A 26,653-nucleotide genomic window follows, 5' to 3' on the forward strand; every position below is an offset into this window, starting at 1 on the left:
CACCTTAAATCTCTGCCCCCTGGTTATTGATCCCTTCATGAAGGGGAAAGGTTCCTTCCTACCCACGCTATCTCTGTCCCTAAATCTCAATCTGGTCCCTCCTCAGTCTTCTCTGCTCCAGGGAAAACAACCCCAGCCTGGCCAGCCTCTGAAACGCTCCGGCCCAGGCAACATCCTGGTGAATGTCCTCTGCACTCTCTCCAGGTCAATCACATCCTTTCTGTGGTGTGGTGACCAGAATTGTACACACTACTCCAGCTGGGGGCTAACAAAGTGATTATAAAAATAACCATGACGCTCTTGTGTTAGGTGAGGAAGCTTCTATGGGCCAACAGCCAGAACCACAATGGAAGCCCCGATTCCGAACTGTCTCCCAGTCCAGGAGGTTCCTGCCATCGTTTGGGGGATATTCTTGGTGGAACTGGGTGAAGATTTGGATTCACAGCTTCCTTCTTTCTCAGAACATGGTGGAAAATTCATCCCGGCATCAGGTACAAAATCACAGAATCCTGAGAAGTTATTGGTTCATTAGGAATAAGTGAGATATCGGACTTTTTGGCACCTTTCCCAGTATCGACCATCCCATCATCATTCAATATTGAAACATCTGTGGCATGAGTTTATTGCCTCGTTCACACGGAGGGATACCCTCCCCCGCTTCCCCCTCCCTCCCCCCTCCGTTACATTTTGATTATCTGAGTACCCTTTAATGTCCTGAGTTTCAGTCTGAATAAAGTTGTCTTCTCTTCTGCGAATAGGTTGGGTCTTAGACACTCTTCACAATATTGGACGAGCCCGAGATTGTTGTAATGGCTGTTTTTGTGGATCTTGTCTGTCTCTTTTGTGGAGACAATGAATTGCATTCAATTTGAATTGGAATTGTTTTTTGGGGCAGGCAGTGAGCTGGATAAGGGCTTTCCCCGTCTGCGTATTGGCTTTGTGACTCTGAGAAAGGAATAAAAGTTTTAATAAAATCACAATATTGGGGCAGTTTAACATTTACTGACAAAAAATATTCTTGCCACATGGTTAAAGAGCTTTTCCCACAATCATAGACATTCCCATAACCTCCTGGTTCCCGTGATCACATTCAGGAGAACTCCAGTGATGCGTTGGGAATCACTCTCGGAATTTCCCCGTATTCCCAGCAATTGCCCAGAGGTGCTGACTTCCTCTGGATAATTACACTGGGATGGAAACCATCCGGAGAAGTGATTTTATTCGCTAACTTCAGACGGTTCTGCCAGTTTCTCCCTGAGAATTACTCTGAAAGATTCAGAGGATAAAATATCACTTCCAGCTCCAGAGTAACTGTCTGAACCCACAGACCCAGCCTCGCACAGTCACCGTGCAACTCACCCCCACCGTGCAGCTCACCCCCACCGTGCAGCTCACCACCACCGTGCAGCTCACCACCACCGTGCAGCTCACCCCCACCGTGCAGCTCACCCCCACCGTGCAGCTCACCCCCACCGTGCAGCTCACCCCAACCGTGCAGCTCACCCCCACCGTGCAGCTCACCCCCACCGTGCAGCTCACCCCCACCGTGCAGCTCACCCCCACCGTGCAGCTCACCCCCACCGTGCAGCTCACCCCCACCGTGCAGCTCACCACCACCGTGCAGCTCACCCCCACCGTGCAGCTCACCCCCACCGTGCAACTCACCCCCACCGTGCAGCTCTCCCCCACCGTGCAGCTCACCCCCACCGTGCAGCTCACCCCCACCGTGCAGCTCACCCCCACCGTGCAACTCACCCCCACCGTGCAGCTCACCCCCACCGCGCAGCTCACCCCCACCGCGCAGCTCACCCCCACCGTGCAGCTCACCCCCACCGCGCAGCTCACCCCCACCGTGCAGCTCACCCCCACCGTGCAGCTCACCCCCACCGTGCAGCTCACCCCCACCGTGCAGCTCACCCCCACCGTGCAGCTCACCCCCACCGTGCAACTCACCACGGCGCAGCTCACCCCCACCGCGCAGCTCACCCCCACCGTGCAACTCACCACCACCGTGCAGCTCACCACGGCGCAGCTCACCCCAACCGTGCAGCTCACCCCCACCGTGCAGCTCACCCCCACCGTGCAGCTCACCACTACCGTGCAGCTGACCCCCACCGTGCAGCTCACCCCCACCGTGCAGCTCACCCCCACCGTGCAGCTCACCCCCACCGTGCCGCTCACTGAAATCTCACTCGGGCTCTCTGGCTGTGTGCGTGCTGAATCTCCTGCCGGAGATCCTGGGGGAGCTGGGACGACTCACACCAGTTTAAAATTCCGAAGTAATCACCCCTATTGAGGCCCGAATCAGGCTTCAATTGATTGACAGGTAACTGCCTCTTCTCGAACTGGGTCAGTTCCTTATTGCTCTTTAAACCAGCTGAGATGTTAAAGAGAAACATTGACCTACATTTACCAATAGTTTCCCCCTCAGCTGCAGATTCTGATCTGGGATAATAGGACAACGTTTCCAAGGTGGAGTTTGGGGCATTGATGGTTACCCACGGGATATAACCTGTACAGACCGCCCCGTACCACCCAGCGCCGAATGGATTGTCGGATCGCGCTGTCCAGACTTTTAAAAACAGATGAAGAATCCGCCCTCGGGGTCCTCGCAGTCGGGGCTGGCACGGTTCCTGTGTTGTTACAGGACCCCGCCACCCATCACGGCAGAGTTCGCTCCGGCTGAATTGTCAATGGGCCGTTCGTTGCGAGCATGTTTGAGTTTAGTCCCCCCCGGGCGTCGGTGGGAAAATCCGCCGGGACCAATATCAGGCCGAGACTGACGCCGGTGTCGATCGCCCTTACGCACCTTCGCGGTGGGAGACCTGGTGTACGTCCAAAACTTTGGAGAAGAAGCCACGTGGACACCGTTGACCCAGACAGGACCGGCCTTACACCGAGCAAGGGCACAAGGCTGTGAATCGAACCGGCTTGTGGATCACCTCCGTGGGAGCATCCAAGAGTCGCCAGGCCCGATTCCGGAGATTTCAGACCAAAACTGCCCCCCAGCTCAAACTCACCTCCGCCCCAGTCGTCGGCGTTGGTCCTGGGCACACCTGCCGAGGGCAGCCCATTTCAGACGTAGAGGACTCTGAAATGGCGGGCCAAGATCGCTACACTCTGATTCTGGGCCACCATCAGAACCAAAGCCGTCAACGTCCCCGGCCACCGCAGCACCTACAATCCCGCCGAGCTGCTCCGCGCGGGGAGCGCCGCTCCCCAGTTTGCTACACACCGGACACCACACGTTCGGCCCTCGACGGCCATTCCCGCGCTAGGACGCCTAAGGCACCATTAGACCCAGCTAGACATGGACATGGCTCTATCTCCGCACTCAGGGAGGGGATGTTATTATTCTCAATGATGTCACGGTATCAGGACTATTAGATTCCAGGTGACCCCCTCTGAAAATGAGCTCCCTGGTAATGAGGGGGCAGGGCCCAGTAATGAGGGGGTGGGGCCCAGTAATGAGGGGGCGGGGTTTCACCCTTAACTGGGGATCAGGCGTCTAGTATAAATCCCCGACTTGGGGGCAGGTCGAGGAGGGAGACTCTCTGGGGAGTGGAGGGTGTAATATCATAAATCAATACAATCTTTAATTTCTATTTGACCGGTCACAATGCCTGTTGCTTTAGCGGATTCTACAATGAGCCTTTTCATAAATTTGTTCTCAAGATGTGGGAGTCGCTGCCGAGACCAGTATTTGTTGGCCGTCCCTAATTACCCTCCAAGGTGGTGATGAGCGGCCTTTTTGAACCGCCGCAGTCGCTGCGGTGTAGGTACACCCACAGTGCTGTTAGGGAGGGTGTTTCAGGATTTTGCAGTGATTTGATGCAATTGTGTTGGTGTGGGACTGGAGTCAGGTGCAGGCCAGACGGGGCAAACTGTTTCCTAAAGAGCATCAGAGAACAGGTTGAGTTTGTATGACCTTCTCATCAGCCGCTTCCCACATACTTTTACTGAAGAGTTCTTGGAGCAGCATTGTTGGTGATCAAAATGTTTTGTATATTTCCAAACTATTTGGATGGATATCTGACTTTGCAAATACCTGGATTCCATCCGAGGCCGTCTGAATTAAATGCTCTCTATTAGACAGTTGGTTATTTAGAAATTCATTTGATGTAATCTGTGCTAAACCTAGGAAGGGGTTTATTTAAAAGCTGGTGCTCTGGAGAAGAGCTGAATGATGTAACTGACTGGAAGTTGCTGCAGTGGGAATATTACAGCTGGGTTTTTAGGTCAGGCTGCTTATGGAAGTGAAACTTTTCAAACGTACTGACAATGTTCTTTTGTTATAAAACTCCTCCAGTTAGATGACCTTCTTAGTGTTGGTCATAATTAATGCCTGAATTTTCAGTCTGAATGAAGGAAAGGTAATCTTAGAATCTGGGATTACGGGAGACCATTCAGCCTGTCTGGTCCATACTATCTATCTGCCCAGTCCCACTCCTCCGCCTTCTCTCCACAGTCCTGCCGTTTACTTTTCTCTTCCGATGACTATCCTATCCTCTTGAGAAAGCCTCAAATGTGTCTGCCTCCACCACACCCTCGGGGGGGGGGGGGGTTCATTTGGGGTCCTGCACACTTGCTGCGTGAAAATGTTATTCCTCATTTTGCCATTGCTTCTTTTGTCAATCGCCGTAAAGCGGGACCCTCTGGTTCCCCATCCTTACACCAACAAGACCAGGTTCTCCCGGTCTACTCTATCCTGACCCCTCAAATCTCCACTCGACCTTCTCTTCTCCAAGGAGAACTGTCCCAACTTCTCCAACACCAAAATTCCTCATCCCTGCGATTTGGCACCGTTCCTGTGAATCTTTCCTGCACTCTGTGCATTTGCATCCTTCCCAATGTGAGATACCCAGAACTGGACACAATAGTCCCACTGAATCTGAACTAGGTTTCTATAATAAAAGTTTATGATAACTCCATGCCCCTATTTAGGACCCCCGGACCTTATTCACTTTCTCAAGCTGTCCTGCCACCGCCAGTGGTTTATGCATATTTACACAGAAACATAGAAAATAGAAGCAGGAGGAGGCCATTCGGCCCTTCGAGCCTGCTCCCCCATTCATTATGATCATGGCTGATCATCAAGTTCAATACCCTGATCCCGCCTTCCCCCCACAGCCCCTGGTCCCTTTAGCTCCAAGAGCTGTATCTAATTCCTTCTTGAAATTACACAACGTTTTGGCCTGAACTACTTTCTGTGGGAGTGAATTCCACAGATTCACCGCTCTCTGGGTGAAGAAATTTCCCCTCACCTCAGTCCGAAAAGGTTTGCCCCTTATCCTCAAACTGTGACCCCGAATTCCAGATTCCCCCACCATCGGGAACATTCTTTCTGAACCTACCCTGTCTAATCCTTTTAGTCCCAGGTTCCCGTGCTTCTGCTCCCTCTTTAGAATTTCACCCTTTATTTTATATTGTCTCTCTGTGTTTGTCTTTCCAAAATTAATCACTTCACTCTTCTGTGCATTGAATTTCCTGCGTGGTGTGGTTTACTGCACTCTCTATAACAAGACCCACAGCTCACTGGAGGAGAGGAGAGGATTGCGAAGGCCTAGCAAATGTTTATATAAAGCAAGGTGAGATGGAATTCACCTCCCTCAATTTTCCTGAACATTTTTTTGAGTGACACACCATGGAGCAGGGGTGGGACTTACCGGCGGCTGACGCCAGAATCGTGAAATGCGATTGGGCGAAGAATCGGCTACAACGCGAAAATCGCTGCGGGCGTTGATTATACGCCAAATCTCAATTCTCCGCCACCTCGATAGCAGCATCACTGCGTTCCGGACCGCATGTACAATATTTTTTTTTTAAATTTAGAGTGGGCAATTCATTTTTTCCCAATTAAGGGGCAATTTAACGTGGCCAATCCACCTGCCCTGCACATCTTTTGGGTTATGGGGGCAAAACCCACGCAGACACGGGGAGAATGTGCAAACTCCACACGGACAGTAACCCAGAGCCGGGAACGAACCTGGGACCTCAGCGCCGTGAGGCAGCAGGGCTAACCGCTGCGCTATCGTGCTGCCGCCGCGTACAGTAAACACTGTTTGCATATCATTAGCGGGCCTGACCCCTTGTATTCTCCGGGGCCCCCGTGACGCTCCGGTCTCCGATGGGCCGGATTCCCGATGGCGCGGTTCACTTGTGTTTTTAAAAATCGTGAAACCGGCGTGGCGGCTGCTGAGGGAGAGAGAGGGGGGACGGAAAGTGTCCAACATCGCCAGAGTTTGCTGACAGTTCTGCCGCTGGCTGGGGGGCTTTTGCCAGGGCCGGGGCAGTTAGCGGAGCGGGACCAGGAGGTGGTCTGTGGGGTCGGGGTGGACGGGCACGGAACACCATTGCCGCAGCCGGCAAGACTGCCACGCAGCTGTGCACGCTGCTGACGGCACAGCGCGGAGGGTGGCAGAGTGGTTAGCACTACTGCCTCACCGTGCCAGGGCCCAGGTGCGATTCTGATCACTCTTGGGCGAAGTGCAATAATAGAATGACACAGTGCACAGCTCCTGTGAACTGATTTCATTGAAAGTTGATGTTACAGTGGGAAGTGTGTGTCCAGATGATGAAGGGGAAAGTTCATAACAATATCATCTATCTATCTCTCCGAGGATAAATCCACAAGTCTAGACTTTGACAAAAAGGCATTGGGAGCATCAACATGACTCGATTCAACAAGAAGGAAATGGCACAGATTATGTACTGCGCTCTGAAATTATTATTCACCGTATAATTAATCAGTTATACAGCAATAGCGTAGTTTCCTAAAGGACCTGAATCTTCATCGATAGGTGCATAACCTTGATTATATCACATAAACATGTATAATCCTGTTCAGGTTGCTAAATTGTGTATTTAATTCAGTAATTGAGGTTGTCAGGGCTGCTTTCTCTCTATACTTGCCCCGGGTCTCAGACAGCTCTGTAACGTGGACGCGGGTCTAATATCTGTGACTTGAGTTTGACTGGGATCGGAAAAAGCAATTGGATCTTGTTACCCCATCTACTTTGTTTTATTTATGTGAAATCCCACTGATTATTTCAGATCACAGAGATAGTGGCGTTCTACCACACGCTGATGAATTAATTCAACCAACTGTGTTAATCTTACTGGGAAACTGCAGGTAATAGATGACTAAGAACAGGGATGGTAAGTTTGTGTAACTCCTTCAGTAGTGGAAGGAGTGTTCACAGCCACTGCACAATTACCTGAAAAACCTCCAATAACAAATTGAAAGTTTCTCTGACTTTCTTTGTGCAACTTTTATTCTAATGTCCTCTTTCTTTCTTCGAATTGTATACACAACTCTGGGCAGCATGGTAGCATAGTGGTTAGCACCGTTGCTTCACAGCTCCAGGGTCCCAGGTTCGATTCTGGCTTGGGTCACTGTCTGTGCGGAGTCTGCACGTTCTCCCCCGTGTGCGTGGGTTTCCTCCGGGTGCTCCGGTTTCCTCCCACAGTCCAAAGTTGTGCAGGTTGGGTGGATTGGCCGTGATAAATTGCCCTTAGTGTCCAAAAAGGGTTAAGTGGGGGGGGTATTGGGTTACGGTTCTTGGGTAGATTTATGGGCCTGAGTCGGGTGCTCTTTGTAAGGGCCGGTGCAGACATAATGGGCCGAATAGCCTCCTTCTGCACTGTAGATTCTATGATTCTATTCAATTGTAAACACAGCTTACTGCAATAGAGTTTGTAACCATGGGATTACAGCAAGAGGATTGGGAGATTTAGCGTTATTCTGTGCATGAACATTGAATAAAAATATCATAAGCTATCCGAGTTTAGACAACTAAGTCACAGATCCTATCCCGAATCGGTGTTTAGTTAGCTGCTGGGGTGGAGATTGTTTGGTGGCTTAAGGGTCTCAATGCCTTTGGTTAAGGAGAACTCAGCAGCCTTTCCAGATGTACTGTACGTGTGTGAATATTGGACAATTTACCCGCCAAAGGCTGGGGATTGAAATGGCCAAAGCTTCCTGATTATAGGGATCAACAGTTAACTGGCCATGGAGATTAGGGAACTGCTCCCTTCCCAAATATTGAATGATAAACATTTCTTTAGTTTAGGTTCTCCTGCGGAATAGAGAACTGAGTAAAAGGAGCAAGTTGCTTTTCTGCTTCTGACTGGACAGTGTTACAGGAGATCACGTTGCAGGTCATAGGGTGAGGAATTATGCAAATTCAGCCAGAGTTTTCCTACCTGGATGTTTTCATTCCCAATGTCACGTCATTGTATCACATCCCTTTAAAATAGGCCCATTGCCACTCACGTTCTGCTTTGTGGAGCTGGGGTTTTGACAAGTGACGGGGAAGTTCCATTTGTTTAAGCCATTTCCGTTCAGTTTTGCCGGTTCTTGTTCATTTCTTGGGATTCTCTTCTTTCTACACCTTCCACCACTTGCTGTCGGGCTGAGCTGCCCTCTTGCCTTATGTCTGCCCCTCCCAGTGAAAGATGGTGGATCTTCCCTTTGCCTTGAGACCATTGCAGGATCAGGAGGGTTTTGACAAGAATCAGATCCAGCAAGTGGACCAGAGAGAGGCTTGTTAATCCCCTAGCTGAAAGGGGCAGACATTGTCCGGGGTCCTTGCTGATGCCTGAGGAACTCCGTCTTCGTCACTGGTGCTTCAGCAGGAGATGGTCTCAGAGGTTTGGTATTTTTATGGATTTTAATTCTCTCTGACACGTTTATGATCAATTCTCCATTGTTGACAGCTTTACTTGTATCTTTCTGGTCACTGAAGAGGCACAAATGTCAGTTTGTGTTTAGTTAATTGTGGGTAAGAACATAAATAGGAGCAGGAAAAACATTCATCCTTTTTGCCCTCTCTATCATTGAGTGGGATCATTGCTGATCTTCTCCCATCTTCCCACATTCTCCCATCTCTCGTCATATTTTTAATGTCTAGAAATCCATTGACCTCAGTCTTGAACATCCTCCGTGACTGAGTTTCCACAGCCTCTGACGTAGAGAATTCCAGAGAGTCACCACCCTCTGAGTAAAGATATCCCTTGTCACCTCGGTCCGACATAGGCTGCTCCTTATGCTGAAACAGTGTCCCTTGGTTCTGGATCCCCTGGTTCTGGAGCCACCGGTTCTAGACACCCCCCGGTTCTGGACTCCCCCGGTGCTGGATCCACCGGTTCCTGATCCCCCGGTTCTGGATCCCCTGGTTCCGGATCTACTGGTTATGTATCCCCTGGCTCCAGATCCTCTGATTCTAGATCTCCCAGCCAGGAGAAACATTCTTGGTGCACCTATGGTGTCGGGCCCTGTAAGGATTGTATATGTTTGAATGAGATCACCTCACATTCTTTGAAACTCGGGAGAATAGAGGCCCCGGCTAGCTTATATCTCCTCACAGGACATTCCCTCCACCACAAGAATTAATTGAACTCACTGAACTCCCTCTTGGGTAAGGAGGCCAGCCCTGCACACAATCCTCCAGGTGCAGCCTCACCAAGGCTCTATATAATTACAGTGACACATCGTTACTCCTACACTTAAATCCTCTTGGAATAACGGCTGACGGTAATAATTCCAGCAGGCGCTGAGTGAGAGGCAAAACTGGTTCAGTTTAAACTGAAAATAAAGCTGCTATCCCGGCTCACATAACAAACGGCCCGGCCCAGCACCATCGGGGACTCCCAGTCCGGGCCTGGGAGCCACATTTAAATGTCCCGCTAACCAGCCGCAGCTGAGTGGAGCTCCCGCTCGCCACAGGAACTCCTATTGTACAAAGTCTACGGGGAGGTGAGTCAGCCATTCCCCCTGTGGCCCTCGTGAATGGTATCTCACCAACACCATTTGCCTTTTTATTTGCTTGTTGTGACTGTGTGATGGCTTTTAGTGGTTCCTGAACAAGGACATCAAAGTTCCTTTGAGGTTCAACACTTCTCAGCTTCCCACCTAACATTGTACAATATTAATCGTGTTTAATTGTACGAAGGTGGTGGCCACCAAACTGATGAATTATTGAAGCTGCCCATTTAGGTTCCACTGTTTGAGATGCAGCTGGATCACCGTTTCCGGAATGGCGTGGTCTGAGGTTGTGACGGACCAGTTTCACAAAGTGGGCCTCAAACAGGGGTGAGACGCCTCTTTTCAGAATTATGAGCCTTGCACTGGCCCCCTATTCTTCATTAATATGACGGGTGATATATGCAAACGCTCGCCCGTCACTTTGGTCACTGAGGCTCCACCGTTTTGCCTGTAGAATGGTTGTATTATCAATGAGTTTCCCGAGACAATGTCTCTTATGAGACGGGTCTGCCCACGAACCATCTCCTGTACACCACTGATCCCCGTGCTGCAAAGCAATATTCTGCATCACAGACGGAGATGATAACATTTCAGATATTAAAGATAACCAGCTGTTGTCTTGTTACTTTAAATTGTTCAATCGATGTTGGAGTCCGATTTCCTTTGCTGTGGTTGATATTAATTGTTAAATGGAGATGAATTTCTTTTATATTTAAGCTATCATATAACAGATGCTCGTTATATTCGTGACGAATGAAGCACACAATGAGCTGGAGGAGGAGGATTTTGCCTCTATTTTTCGGCAGGGTATTTTTCAGCTCCCAGAACATTCATCTTGTTGATAGATTTTAAGCATTACACAAAGAGCGGAGGTTTCATTAGGCACAGTGTAAATACACTGTACACATTTCCATACTTCACACCCTCCACACCCACTGTATTGCCAAACCCAGTCACAGCAAAACAATGGGCAGCCCACAAATTCAGGTTAGTCCATGGAGACAGTGAGTGTGAGACTGACACCTGTAGCTGAATGGCTGTCAGGGTGAGGCCCTCACACACAGGGCCTCAATCAGGTGGAAGGCACCCTTATTTACATTCACAAAAGGACTAATGTGTGTCCTGAGGACGGCACACTACAGATGAAGTTTTGGCCTTTAAACATATTGCAAGAGGCACATTACTGACCCACAATGAGCTTGTGCCTCCTGCTCCCTCTGTATTGGAGGGTTAGGAGGGTATTTTGTGCATCGAAATTGAGATTTGTACAACTGGAATTTGAGGCCAATCAGTTTAAGAATCTGGGGTGGGGTTCTCCATTCCCCGAAGTTGATTTCATAATCGGTGATCGGGCGGAGAATCCCTTTTGATGCCGAAATCGGGGGCGGCGCCTGTTTGACGCAGGTTTTCTGTGCTCCGCCCCCTCTGAAACGGCTTTGGCGCGTCACCTGAAGTCCTCCCCCGATGCTCCGCCCCCGATGGGCTGGGATCCCGACCGCGTGGTTGACTCATGGTCATGGCTGTGCGGGAACCCGGCGTGGCGGCATGGACAGTCGGGCGGGAGCTGTGCTGCTGGCCAAGGGAGGCTTCCGCGAGGGCTGGGTGGACAGGCGTGGCGAGGGAGTGCCGAAGGGGTGCGCATGCACAGTCACGGACCCGGCCATGGTCCGGCCGTTAGTTTCATGGAGGCCGGGAGCTTTACGTGGCGCGGCTGCGAGCCCCCCACTGGTCGTAGCATTGGTATTTTCCCACGTAAAACACTACAGATCCTCCACACTTACCTCCGAATCTGAGAGTCTGGGCCCTGGTGTCACAAGAGTGGAATACTCTGGGAAAAACAGAAAATGCTGCAAAATCTCAGCAGATCTGGCAGTATTAACGGTTCCGTCCAAGTCACTCTTCAGACAATTGGATCCAGATCCTATCAAATTCTTCTAGAACAAAAACCGCAACATCAGCATGACATTCCCGACCCTGTCCCCCATCCCCTCAGCCCCCGTTCCCATCCCCTCAGCCCCCGTTCCCATCCCCTCAGCCCCCGTCCCCATCCCCTCAGCCCCCGTTCCCCATCCCCTCAGCCCCCGTCCCCATCCCCTCAGCCCCCGTTCCCCATCCCCTCAGCCCCCGTTCCCATCCCCTCAGCCCCCGTCCCCATCCCCTCAGCCCCCGTCCCCATCCCCTCAGCCCCCGTTCCCCATCCTCTCAGCCCCCGTCCCCATCCCCTCAGCCCCCGTTCCCCATCCCCTCAGCCCCCGTTCCCATCCCCTCAGCCCCCGTCCCCATCCCCTCAGCCCCCTTACCCCATCCCCTCAGACCCCCTTCCCCATCCCCTCAGCCCCCGTTCCCCATCCCCTCAGCCCCCGTCCCCATCCCCTCAGCCCCTGTTCCCCATCCCCTCAGCCCCCGTCCCCATCCCCTCAGACCCCCGTTCCCCATCCCCTCAGCCCCCGTTCCCATCCCCTCAGCCCCCGTCCCCATCCCCTCAGCCCCCGTTCCCCATCCCCTCAGCCCCCGTCCCCATCCCCTCAGCCCCCGTTCCCCATCCCCTCAGCCCCTGTCCCCATCCCCTCAGACCCCCTTCCCCATCCCCTCAGCCCCCGTTCCCCATCCCCTCAGCCCCCTTACCCCATCCCCTCAGACCCTGTTCCCCATCCCCTCAGACCCTGTTCCCCATCCCCTCAGCCCCCTTACCCCATCCCCTCAGACCCTGTTCCCCATCCCCTCAGCCCCCTTCCCCATCCCCTCAGACCCTGTTCCCCATCCCCTCAGCCCCCGTTCCCCAGCCCCTCAGCCCCCGTTCCCCATCCCCTCAGCCCCCGTCCCCATCCCCTCAGCCCCCGTTCCCCATCCCCTCAGCTCCCTTCCCCATCCCCTCAGCCCCCGTTCCCATCCCCTCAGCCCCCGTCCCCATCCCCTCAGCCCCTGTTCCCCATCCCCTCAGCCCCCTTACCCCATCCCCTCAGACCCCCTTCCCCATCCCCTCAGCCCCCGTCCCCATCCCCTCAGCCCCCGTTCCCCAGCCCCTCAGCCCCCGTTCCCCATCCCCTCAGCCCCCTTCCCCATCCCCTCAGCCCCCGTTCCCCATCCCCTCAGCCCCTGTTCCCCATCCCCTCAGCCCCCGTTCCCCATCCCCTCAGCCCCTGTTCCCCATCCCCTCAGCCCCCCTTCCCCATCCCCTCAGCCCCCTTCCCCATCCCCTCAGACCCCATTCCCCATCCCCTCAGCCCCCGTTCCCATCCCCTCAGCCCCCTTACCCCATCCCCTCAGACCCCCTTCCCCATCCCCTCAGCCCCTGTTCCCCATCCCCTCAGCCCCCCTTCCCCATCCCCTCAGCCCCCTTCCCCATCCCCTCAGACCCCGTTCCCCATCCCCTCAGCCCCCGTTCCCCATCCCCTCAGCCCCCGTTCCCCATCCCCTCAGCCCCCGTTCCCCATCCCCTCAGCCCCGTCCCCATACCCTCACAGAGTGCTATCGAATGGAAGGTGAATGGCTGAGGAAGTGAGTTGACTATGTTGCGAAATGGACAACGAGAGCAATGTAAAATCTCCTCTCGGAATGGGACATTGCAGGTTCCGTGCGAATGGTTCTGGACAATGGGTGTGAAATTCTTGTCCAGTTTCGGGTCGGCTCTTTGCCAGTTATTTACCTCAGCGAGGAATGGGCCCATCATCTCCCACCTCGCCAGAGCTGGAAGGCTACTTGCGGATTGGGGAGTCATTTTTAAAGGCAGCCCCGATCTTTCGACTCCCCCTCAGCACCTCCACCGTGGCTTCCGGACCCCCCCCCCACCCCCGCTCCACTTCATGCAACTGACCTCTTCCGGGACTCTTGTGCCACCCTCACCCCACCTCCCTTGGGGAAGGAACCCCTGGCCCGACCAGCCTGGCACCCAGGATGCCGTGATACAAGCGAGAATGCCGGGGTGCCACCAGTCCTGACCCTGACCACCCGGGAATCTCCAATGGCTCAGAAACCCCCCCACCCAGGGGCCGTTACGAATGGTCCACATTTGTGTGGATCAGTGTTAAACAGCTCCCTGGCGTTGGGGGAATCCGGTGCCTGGACATTTAAATGAGCCTGAATGTCACAATGACTGGACACCTCAAATCAGTTGATAACCCGGAGGTATATTTGTCAACACTCTTGTACTGCAGGAAATGTGCAGCAAACAATCTGTACACAGCAAGTCCCACCAGTCGCTGAAAGTAAGCGGGCAGGTACAGCAGGCAGGGAAGAAGGCAAATGGTATGTTGGCTTCATAGCGAGAGGATTTGAGTACAGGAGCAGGGATGTTTTACTGCAATTGTACAGAATCATAGAACATACAGTGCAGAAGAGGCCATTCGGCCCATCGAGTCTGCGCCGGCCCTTGGAAAGAGCACCCAACCCAAGCCCACACATACACCCTATCCCCGTAACCCAGTAACCCCATCTTTGGACTGTGGGAGGAAACCGGAGCACCCGGAGGAAACCCACGCACACACGGGGAGAACGTGCAGACTCCGCACAGACAGTGACTCAGCGGGGAATCGGACCTGGGACCCTGGAGATGTGAAGCAACAGTGCTAACCACTATGCTACTGTGTCCCCTCCACTGTGCTACTGTGCCCCCTATATATAGCATAGTGGTGAGGCCACACCGGGAGTGTTGTGGGCAGTTTTGGTGTCCTTCTCTGAGGAAGGATGTTCTTGCGCTGGAGGGAGAGCAGCGAAGGTTTACCAGACTGATTCCAGGGATGGTGGGACTGTCATATGAGGAGAGACTAAATCGGTTAGAATTATATTCATTGGAGTTTAGAAGAGTGAGAGGGGATCTCATGGAAACTTACAAATTCTAACAGGATTAGACAGGGTAGATTCAGAAAGAATGTTCCCGATGGTGGGGGAGTCCAGAACTAGGTGTCATAGTTTGAGGATAAGGGGTGAACCTTTTTAGGACTGAGGTGAGGGGAAATGTCTTCACCCAGAGAGCGGTGAATCTGTGGAATTCACTCCCACAGAAAGTAGTCGAGGTCAAAATGTTGTAATTTCAAGAAGGAATTAGATTTCGCTCTTGGGGCAAAAGGGATCGAGGGATATGGGGGAAGGCGGGATCAGGGCATTGAACTGATGATCAGCCATGATCATAATGAATGGTGGAGCAGGCTCGAAGGGCCGAATGGCCTCCTCCTGCTTCTATTTTCTATGTTTCTATGAATGATAATGATCAGGTAATCAGTTTTATTGATTTTGGTTCAGAAAAACAATCAATCAGGAGAACAGTGACTGCTCCTTTGTTATTTTCCCAAAATATATCACAGGATCTTTTACATCCACATGAAAGAAAGCATCTCCGACAGTGCGGCACTCCCTCAGTACTGACCCTCTGACAGTGCCGCACTCCCTCAGTACTGACCCTCTGACAGTGCAGCACTCCCTCAGTACTGACCCTTGACAGTGCGGCACTCCCTCAGTACCTACCCTCTGACAGGGCAGCACTCCCTCAGTACTGACCCTCTGACAGTGCAGCACTCCCTCAGTACTGACCCTCTGACAGTGCAGCACTCCCTCAGTACTGACCATCTGACAGTGCAGCACTCCCTCAGTACTGACCCTCTGACAGTGCAGCACTCCCTCAGTACTGACCCCCTGACAGTGCGGCACTCCCTCAGTACTGACCCTCTGACAGTGCAGCACTCCCTAAGTACTGACCCTCTGACAGTGCAGCACTCCCTCAGTACTGACCCTCTGACAGTACAGCACTCCCTCAGTACTGACCCTCTGACAGTGCAGCACTCCCTCAGTACTGACCCTCTGACAGTGCAGCACTCCCTCAGTCCAGCATTGCAGTTTGCACTCAAACCTGTGAATTGGAGCTTGAAGCCATCATCTGCAGCTCATATGTTGAAGTGACGCGATTCACTATCTCCTTTGGTGCGTGCTTGTTTTATAGCAGTTATGAGAATTGAAAAGATTGTTTCTCTTCCCGTGTTCTCTATGTTTCTCTTCGACACGTCCGACAGTGAACCCCCACAGCCACTGCTCTCCTGTATTTACCCTATTTCACCAACATGTTAAATTAAAATTTGCAAGGAAGCTATATTAAGGAAAATAAACTAAAAACAGTTTTACAATCAACATAGTGTTCCATGTTTCCTCTTCTGGAGCCATGATTCACATCTCCATCACCATCTCATTCTGGAATGTTCGGGAAAGGTTTGCGGGTAATGATCCCAAAACATTGTTCTCTGTTCAGTGAGTGTCTACAGTTACCCTCAAATTGAAGCTCGTCCCTGGACTGAGTTTATTATCTGTGCTTTATGACAGCAGGTCGAACAGAAGGCATGCTTGTGAACTGAATATTTTACCAGCAGACAGTTAAGACCAGCGTTTCTGATTATATCAGCGTTAGAGTCATTGTATTTTGTCAGCTTGGGTTCAGTTTGAAAACATTGGGAGAATCTAAAGATGCAGGACCCAGGAATCGGCATTCGCGTTAACACTGTGCTCCTAAAATCTGACACATCTCACTGTTATCCGCTATAATCTTATTGTTTACAAAATCAAAGAAAAATCTTGAATTCACACTTTTTATTTCCAAGATTTCAAATCCCGAGAGTGCACTCTTGGCAAATTCTGCAGCCTTATGCTGGGCGAAAGAGTCGTCTTTCCCCACTGTCTGATTAGGCAATGGAAACTGTCATAATATACACCAGTATATCATGGTGCAGACACACACTGATGGGCACACAGTGGGACCAATCAACATACACAACACCGCAGCTAATCACCAGTGAGAGCACACGCACTATAAAGACAGGGGGCATCAGAGTTCCCGCTCATTCGAGTAGCAGCTAGCTAGGAGCACAGAGCTCACAGCCTGCAACACAGACATTCACCATGTGCTGAGTGCATCGACTGGTTCGGACAAGGCAAAGGTCTTTAGATAAAGCTGGTATCGTGTTAACCCACAGTTCAACTATGTTTAAATAGTTAACCTTTCAATAAAATAGTGTTGCACTACTTCAAGTGTTTGTGACCTGTATGTGATCCAGAACATCCAACACATCATGGTACCAGGAGTGGTTGCATACTAGCACTTCTTAGACCTACCTGCAAGTGATCTGCCTTCCGCCAGCATTCCATCATTCTGCAACATGGACAACATCAGCCCGCCGCCGCTCCACATCGCCGGCAACCTTGGGGCCAACTGGAAGATTTTCAAACGGCGCTTCCAGCTCTTCCCCGAAGCCACGGACAGGGAGGGCGCCTCGGACACCAGAAAGATTGCTCTTCTCCTCTCCACGGCCGGGGAACCTGCCATCCATATTTTCAACTCTCTCACCTTTGCAGATGACGAAGACAAGACGAAGTTCAAGATGGTTCTCCTCAAATTTGACACTCACTGCAGCGTAGAGGTGAATGAAAGTTTCGAATGCTATGTGGTCCGGCAGCGTTTGCACGGTAAGGACGAACCTTTCCAATCCTTTTTAACGCACCTCCGCATCCTTGCGCAATCTTGCAGCTACGGGCCCACCTCTGACTCCATGATACGCGACCAGATCGTTTTCGGTGTTCAGTCGGACCCCCTACGTCAGCAGCTCCTCAAAGTAAAGCAGCTCACCCTAGCGACCGCCATTGAGACCTGTGTCCTACATGAAAATGGCACCAGTCGGTACTCCCAGAAACAAGCGGCTGAAACGGCGTGGCAAGGTCCCCACGAGGCGGAACGGGTCCAAGTGATTGAACACCTCCAGGGCCTCAGCCTGGATGAGGGCGGCCATTTCGCGCGCTTTTCGCGGACTCCCGCGCCTGTACCAAATGAGGGGACGGCGACTTGGAGGAACGTAATGCGCAGGCGCGCACCACGCAGGACCGAACCGCACATGCGCGGTGGCGCAGCGAACGTGCTGACGTCACGACGTGCGGCAACTGTGGCTCCGCCCATTTAAAGCGGCAATGCCCCGCAAAATCTCGACAAAGCCTATGATGTGGCAGACTTGGCCACTATGCTGCCTTCTGCCGAGCAGCTCAGCCTTCCAATTCATATCGCTTCAGCCAGCCTCGCAGGAATGTTCGGGCAATTCAACCCACGGGCACCGAGTCCGATTCCGACCTCCCACACAGCAGTGACACCGAGGACCCGAAGGCGCCTTTTCGAGTCGGTGTCGCAACGAAAAACAGGCTGTCCCCGAAGCAGGTGTCGGTATACAGCATCGATCTAGACGATGAGTGGTGTGCCACCCTGACGGTCAACCGGTCCCAAATACAATTCCGCCTGGACACTGGTGCCTCCGCCAATCTCATGGCGTGGTCTGCTTTCCAAAGCCTTTGTGTCAAACCAACCATTCTCCCATCTGCCTGACAGCTATTGGACGACAATAGCAACATCATTCCTGCTACCGGATCATGCCAACTCGAAGTGACGCACAAGTCACAAAAAGCCATCCTTCCTTTCAAGATCATGGGCTCCTCGAAGGACTCTCTGCTTGGCGCACAGGCATGCAAATTGCTCAACCTCGTTCAAAGAGTTCACTCTCTCTGGCCCCAGATGGCAACGTCCGCATCCATCTTCCAGATGGTGGCTGGTCTGCAACTGCTGTGGTTCTTCAGCAGGTGGCCCCCCGCTCGTTCCTAGTTCGTCTACCGGATGGTTCCATTCTGCGCTGTAATCGGCGTGCCCTTCTTCTCGTTCCACGCTCGCTACATGATCCTCCGCCAGTGCTAGGCCCCCCTGTTGTCCCTGACCTGGACTCTGCAGAGATTCCGGTCACTCTGCATCCTCCTCACTCTGACGCAGTCCAGCCCGCTCCTCAGCCGGCGGCTCCCGACCCACCCTTGAGGCGGTCAACCAGAATTCGTCGCCCACCTCAGAGACTTAATTTGTGAACTTTGCACTAATGGACTCTCTGGTCTGCTCTGTTCTTCCGTTTAATCGTTCAAGTGGTTTGTATATAGTGTTCATCTCGTTATTTGTGTGACACACTGTTTTTTTCTGCACCAGGCACCTCCCCATGTAAATAGCTTAGTTTTTATGTACATCGTCCTGTAAATATTTCGCACACACGTAGTCAGGAACATTCACCACACACTATTTATTGTCACGCAGGCACATTTTTTTATATAAAAGGGGGAATGTCATAATATACACCAGTATATCATGGTGCAGACACACACTGATGGACACACAGTGGGACCAATCAGCATACACAACACCGCAGCCAATCACCAGTGAGAGCACACGCACTATAAAGACAGGGGGCATCAGAGTTCCCGCTCATTCGAGTAGCAGCTAGCTAGGAGCACAGAGCTCACAGCCTGCAACACAGACATTCACCATGTGCTGAGTGCATCGACTGGTTAGGACAAAGGCAAAGGTCTTTAGTTAAAGCTAGTATCGTATTGACCCACAGTGAGAGTATGTTTAAATAGTTAACCTTTTCATAAAATAGTGTTGCACTACTTCAAGTGTTGGTGACCTGTATGTGATCCAGAACACCCAACACATCAGAAACCTGTGTTTGGGATCAGCACAATAAACCCAGAGAGTGTGGATAAATAATTGAAATGGTGAATGTATCGCCTGTACAAATTTCTAACTGCAGTGTCATTCACAAGCTAGCTTCTGGATGCGGATTGAAGAGTGACGCCTGAGGATGAATCTGCAGAGCAAAATGCGAATGGCCAGGTCTTGTGGTATATGTGGTCGACATGGTTACGCTGACTGACTGATTAATTGAGTACTATGAGCCTTTTGACTTGACAGCACTGGAGAACATCATTGTCACTCCCAGTGCACCATGGCATTGAGCTGACTCTGGTGATGAGATTTGTGGTAGCTGTTTGGTTGTTAGAATGTTCAGCAATCTGGGCGGGTGCTGCATTCCAGTCGACTGGTTAATGAGAAGATGGCACTGCATGCGTGTGTGTGTGTGTGTGTGTGTGTACGCTGGGAGAGGGAAAGAGGAAAGATGACGGAATTCTAGTTAATGATAATGATTGCTTACTTCAGCACAGTGTTATCCACGTGAGGGATCTCACTGAAACAGACGAGTAGCATCTTGAAATGACCTTGCAATACTTTTTAATCCCTCATCTTTCATTCAGCGAATGCAGCAAGCACTGGTTGACAGAAATATGATTGTGTGTCACATATTGAACCCCTGCAGGAATACGGAAGAATATTTCACAAGTTAAAATCCGTCTGGTCAGGTGGTGTATGCGGTAATAAAAGTCTTGTTTTGTCATTCTGCTCCTGTGTCGGTGCCGCTTGCAGTTCGATGCCATATATTGATCATTCAGTCCAGGTAATTTTAAAAAGCATTTTAAAAAATAAACTTTCATTGCTGGCAGCTTTTCATGACCCCTGGATGTCCTACAGCTCCTGACAGTCAATGACCAATCAATGCTGCAGCGTACGAATCTGTGCTCAGCAGGATTCCACAAACCACAATTGATAATAATCTCATAATCCATTTCATGAGAGGTTGATTGCGGGATAAATATTGGCCAGAAGACCGACGACAATACGCTGTCTTCTTTCAAACAAGGGCATTGGAATCTTTTACATTTACCGAGGATGACAAATGAGATCTTGGTTGATCTGAAAGACAGCATTCCCTCAGTACTGACCCTCTGACAGTGCAGCACTCCCTCAGTACTGACCCTCTGACAGTGCGGCACTCCCTCAGTACTGACCCTCTGACAGTGCGGCACTCCCTCAGTACTGACCCTCTGACAGTGCAGCACTCCCTCAGTACTGACCCTCTGACAGTGCGGCACTCCCTCAGTACTGACCCTCTGACAGTGCAGCACTCCCTCAGTACTGACCCTCTGACAGTGCAGCACTCCCTCAGTACTGACCCTCTGACAGTGCAGCACTCCCTCAGTACTGACCCTCTGACAGTGCGGCACTCCCTCAGTACTGACCCTCTGACAGTGCGGCACTCCCTCAGTACTGACCCTCTGACAGTGCAGCTCTCCCTCAGTACTGACCCTCTGACAGTGCGGCACTCCCTCAGTACTGACTCTCTGACAGTGCAGCACTCCCTCAGCACTGACCCTCTGACAGTGCGGCACTCCCTCAGTACTGACCCTCTGACAGTGCAGCACTCCCTCAGTACTGACCCTCTGACAGTGCAGCGCTCCCTCAGTACTGACCCTCTGACAGTGCGGCACTCCCTCAGTACTGACTCTCTGACAGTGCAGCACTCCCTCAGCACTGACCCTCTGACAGTGCGGCACTCCCTCAGTACTGACCCTCTGACAGTGCAGCACTCCCTCAGTACTGACCCTCTGACAGTGCAGCGCTCCCTCAGTACTGACCCTCTGACAGTGCGGCGCTCCCTCAGTACTGACCCTCTGACAGTGCGGCACTCCCTCAGTACTGACCCTCTGACAGTGCGGCACTCCCTCAGTACTGACCCTCTGACAGTGCAGCACTCCCTCAGTACTGACCCTCTGACAGTGCGGCACTCCCTCAGTACTGACCCTCTGACAATGCAGCACTCCCTCAGTGCTGACCCTCTGACAGTGGAGCACTCCCTCAGTACTGACCCTCTGACAGTGCAGCACTCGCTCAGTACAGACCCTCTGACAGTGCAGCACTCCCTCAGTACTGACCCTCTGACAGTGCGGCACTCCCTCAGTACTGACCCTCTGACAGTGCAGCACTCCCTCAGTACTGACCCTCTGACAGTGGAGCACTCCCTCAGTACTGACCCTCTGACAGTGCAGCACTCCCTCAGTACAGACCCTCTGACAGTGCAGCACTCCCTCAGTACTGACCCTCTGACAGTGCGGCACTCCCTCAGTACAGACCCTCTGACAGTGCAGCACTCCCTCAGTACTGACCCTCTGACAGTGAGGCACTCCCTCAGGACTGACCCTCTGACAGTGCGGCACTCCCTCAGGACTGACCCTCTGACAGTGCAGCACTCCCTCAGGACTGACCCTCTGACAGTGCGGCACTCCCTCAGTACTGACCCCGTGACAGTGCGGCACTCCCTCAGGACTGACACTCTGACAGTGCAGCACTCCCTCAGTACTGACCCTCTGACAGTGCAGCACTCCCTCAGTACTGACCCTCAGACAGTGCGGCACTCCCTCAGTACTGACCCTCTGACAGTGCAGCGCTCCCTCAGTACTGAACCTCTGACAGTGCAGCACTCCCTCAGTACTGACCCTCTGACAGTGCAGCACTCCCTCAGTACTGACCCTCTGACAGTGCAGCACTCCCTCAGTACTGACCCTCTGACAGTGCAGCACTCCCTCAACACTGACCCTCTGACAGTGCGGCACTCCCTCAGTACTGACCCTCTGACAGTGCGGCACTCCCTCAGTACTGATCCTCTGACAGTGCAGCACTCCCTCAGTACTGACTCTCTGACGGTGCAGCACTCCCTCAGGACTGACCCTCTGACAGTGCGGCACTCCCTCAGGACTGACCCTCTGACAGTGCAGCACTCCCTCAGGACTGACCCTCTTACAGTGCGGCACTCCCTCAGTACTGACCCTCTGACAGTGCAGCACTCCCTCAGTACTGACCCTCTGACAGTGCAGCACTCCCTCAGTACTGACCCCCTGACAGTGCGGCACTCCCTCAGGACTGACCCACTGACAGTGCAGCACTCCCTCAGTACTGACCTCTGACAGTGCGGCACTCCCTCAGTACAGACCCTCTGACAGTGCAGCACTCCCTCAATACTGACCCTCTGACAGTCCAGCACTCCCTCAGTACTGACCCCCTGACAGTGCGGCACTCCCTCAGGACTGACCCTCTGACAGTGCAGCACTCCCTCAGTACTGACCCTCTGACAGTGCAGCACTCCCTCAGTACTGACCCTCAGACAGTGCGGCACTCCCTCAGTACTGACCCTCTGACAGTGCAGCACTCCCTCAGTACTGACCCTCTGACAGTGCAGCACTCCCTCAGTACTGACCCTCTGACAGTGCGGCACTCCCTCAGTATTGACCCTCTGACAGTGCAGCACTCCCTCAGTGCTGACCCCCTGACAGTGCAACACTCCCTCAGTACTGACCCTCTGACAGTGCAGCACTCCCTCAGGACTGACCCCTGACAGTGCCGCACTCCCTCAGTACTGACCCTCTGACAGTGCAGCACTCCCTCAGTACTGACCCTCTCTGACAGTGCAGCACTCCCTCAGTACTGACCCTCTGACAGTGCGGCACTCCCTCAGTACTGACCCTCTGACAGTGCAGCACTCCCTCAGTACTGACCCTCTGACAGTGCAGCACTCCCTCAGTACTGACCCCCTGAAAGTGCGGCACTCCCTCAGTACTGACCCTCTGACAGTGCAGCACTCCCTCAGTACTGACCCTCGGACAGTGCAGCACTCCCTCAGTACTGACCCTCTGACAGTGCAGTGCTCCCTCAGTACTGACCCTCTGACAGTGCAGCACTCCCTCACTACTGACCCTCTGACAGTGCGGCACTCCCTCAGTACTGACCCTCTGACAGTGCAGCACTCCCTCAGTACTGACCCTCTGACAGTGCGGCACTCCCTCAGTACTGAGCCCCAGACAGTGCGGCACTCCCTTAGTACTGACTCTCCGACAGTGCAGCACTCCCTCAGTACTGACCCTCTGACAGTGCAGCACTCCCTCAGTACTGACCCTCAGACAGTGCGGCACTCCCTCAGTACTGACCCTCTGACAGTGCAGCGCTCCCTCAGTACTGAACCTCTGACAGTGCAGCACTCCCTCAGTACTGACCCTCTGACAGTGCAGCACTCCCTCAGTACTGACCCTCTGACAGTGCAGCACTCCCTCAGTACTGACCCTCTGACAGTGCAGCACTCCCTCAACACTGACCCTCTGACAGTGCGGCACTCCCTCAGTACTGACCCTCTGACAGTGCGGCACTCCCTCAGTACTGATCCTCTGACAGTGCAGCACTCCCTCAGTACTGACTCTCTGACGGTGCAGCACTCCCTCAGGACTGACCCTCTGACAGTGCGGCACTCCCTCAGGACTGACCCTCTGACAGTGCAGCACTCCCTCAGGACTGACCCTCTTACAGTGCGGCACTCCCTCAGTACTGACCCTCTGACAGTGCAGCACTCCCTCAGTACTGACCCTCTGACAGTGCAGCACTCCCTCAGTACTGACCCCCTGACAGTGCGGCACTCCCTCAGGACTGACCCACTGACAGTGCAGCACTCCCTCAGTACTGACCTCTGACAGTGCGGCACTCCCTCAGTACAGACCCTCTGACAGTGCAGCACTCCCTCAATACTGACCCTCTGACAGTCCAGCACTCCCTCAGTACTGACCCCCTGACAGTGCGGCACTCCCTCAGGACTGACCCTCTGACAGTGCAGCACTCCCTCAGTACTGACCCTCTGACAGTGCAGCACTCCCTCAGTACTGACCCTCAGACAGTGCGGCACTCCCTCAGTACTGACCCTCTGACAGTGCAGCACTCCCTCAGTACTGACCCTCTGACAGTGCAGCACTCCCTCAGTACTGACCCTCTGACAGTGCGGCACTCCCTCAGTATTGACCCTCTGACAGTGCAGCACTCCCTCAGTGCTGACCCCCTGACAGTGCAACACTCCCTCAGTACTGACCCTCTGACAGTGCAGCACTCCCTCAGGACTGACCCCTGACAGTGCCGCACTCCCTCAGTACTGACCCTCTGACAGTGCAGCACTCCCTCAGTACTGACCCTCTCTGACAGTGCAGCACTCCCTCAGTACTGACCCTCTGACAGTGCGGCACTCCCTCAGTACTGACCCTCTGACAGTGCAGCACTCCCTCAGTACTGACCCTCTGACAGTGCAGCACTCCCTCAGTACTGACCCCCTGAAAGTGCGGCACTCCCTCAGTACTGACCCTCTGACAGTGCAGCACTCCCTCAGTACTGACCCTCGGACAGTGCAGCACTCCCTCAGTACTGACCCTCTGACAGTGCAGTGCTCCCTCAGTACTGACCCTCTGACAGTGCAGCACTCCCTCACTACTGACCCTCTGACAGTGCGGCACTCCCTCAGTACTGACCCTCTGACAGTGCAGCACTCCCTCAGTACTGACCCTCTGACAGTGCGGCACTCCCTCAGTACTGAGCCCCAGACAGTGCGGCACTCCCTTAGTACTGACTCTCCGACAGTGCAGCACTCCCTCAGTACTGACCCTCTGACAGTGCAGCACTCCCTCAGTACTGACCCTCTGACAGTGCAGTGCTCCCTCAGTACTGACCCTCTGACAGCACAGCACTGCCTCACTACTGACCCTCTGACAGTGCAGCACTACCTCAGTACTGACCCCCTGACAGTGCGGCACTCCCTCAGTACTTACCCTCTGACAGTGCGGCACTCCCTTAGTACTGACTCTCCGACAGTGCAGCACTCCCTCAGTACTTACCCTCTGACAGTGCGGCACGCCCTCAGTACTGACCCTCTGACAGTGCGGCACTCCCTCAGTACTGACCCTCTGACAGTGCAGCGTTCCCTCAGTACTGACCCTCTGACAGTGCTCCTCAGTACTGACCCTCTGACAGTGCAGCACTCCCTCAGTAGTGCCATGGATTGTCGAGCTGGATTTTGTGTTGAAGTCCTGAAGTAGGATTTGACGACCAACCTTTTGACTTGCGGGTAAGAGTGCTACCAACCAGGTGCTTCCCGTACCGGGGGGGGGGGGGGGGGGGGGGGGCAGGGTGGGGGGGGGAAGGTGGCAGTGGGGTGGGGGGCGGAGGGGGTATGTGGTGGTAGGGAATAAATATCACAGCTAACAAACTATGAATGGTCACATTGCTCAAACGGAGAGAAGTTTCTAACTGACTGGATAAACATTCGCTGACAGAATTAAAGTCAAGCCCATCGCGGTTTAAATCTCTGATCACATAAATGTGATTATTTAGAATTTCAAACTTTGGAGTGAGGAGGGAGTGGAAGAGGATTAACAATGGAGTACACAGGGGAACAATTCTCATCAAATACATTCTAAGGTTTTTAAAAATATTTTTATTCTCCTTTTTCACATTTTCATCCAAATTTACTCCCAACAATAAACAATCAACAATAACATAGACAATGTCAATCCCCTGGCCAACAATACAACGATACCCAATACAGTGTCAATCCCCTGGCCAACAATACACGATACCCAATGCAATGTCAATCCCCTGGCCAACAATACAACGGTAACGAATACAATGTCAATCCCCTGGCCAACAATACAACGATACGCAATACAATGTCAATCCCCTGGCCAACAATACAACGATACGCAATACAATGTCAATCCCCTGGCCAACAATACAACGGTAACGAATACAATGTCAATCCCCTGGCCAACAATACAACGGTAACAAATACAATGTCAATCCCCTGGCCAACAATACAACGGTAACAAATACAATGTCAACCCCCTGGCCAACAATACAACGATACCCAATACAATGTCAATCCCCTGGCGAACAATACAACGGTAACAAATACAGTGTCAATCCCCTGGCCAACAATACAACGGTAATGAATACAATGTCAATCCCCTGGCCAACAATACAACGGTAACGAATACAATGTCAATCCCCTGGCCAACAATACAACGGTAATGAATACAATGTCAATCCCCTGGCCAACAATACAACGGTACCCAATACAATGTCAATCCCCTGGCCAACAATACAACGGTAATGAATACAATGTCAATCCCCTGGCCAACAATACAACGGTAACGAATACAGTGTCAATCCCCTGGCCAACAATACAACGGTAACGAATACAATGTCAATCCCCTGGCGAACAATACAACGATACCCAATACAATGTCAATCCCCTGGCCAACAATACAACGGTACCCAATACAATGTCAATCCCCTGGCTAACAATACAACGGTAACGAATACAATGTTAATCCCTGGCCAACAATACAACGGTACCCAAT

At 52.6% G+C, this 26,653-nt stretch overlaps 1 protein-coding gene across 1 annotated transcript in view; it reads left to right on the top strand.

Annotated features, from left to right (window-relative positions):
* The first annotated feature begins 374 nt into the window (after positions 1–374).
* LOC140429921 (endophilin-A1-like) overlaps positions 375–26,653 on the top strand; it is a 157,617-nt gene continuing 131,338 nt past the window's right edge. Inside the window, 1 exon segment of the mRNA XM_072517515.1 lies at positions 375–491. Within this exon segment, the coding sequence (XP_072373616.1) occupies positions 465–491 (27 nt within the window). The 5' untranslated portion in view covers positions 375–464.

This window comes from Scyliorhinus torazame, chromosome 9, assembly GCF_047496885.1.
Source record: "Scyliorhinus torazame isolate Kashiwa2021f chromosome 9, sScyTor2.1, whole genome shotgun sequence".
Classification (NCBI taxonomy): domain Eukaryota; kingdom Metazoa; phylum Chordata; class Chondrichthyes; order Carcharhiniformes; family Scyliorhinidae; genus Scyliorhinus; species Scyliorhinus torazame.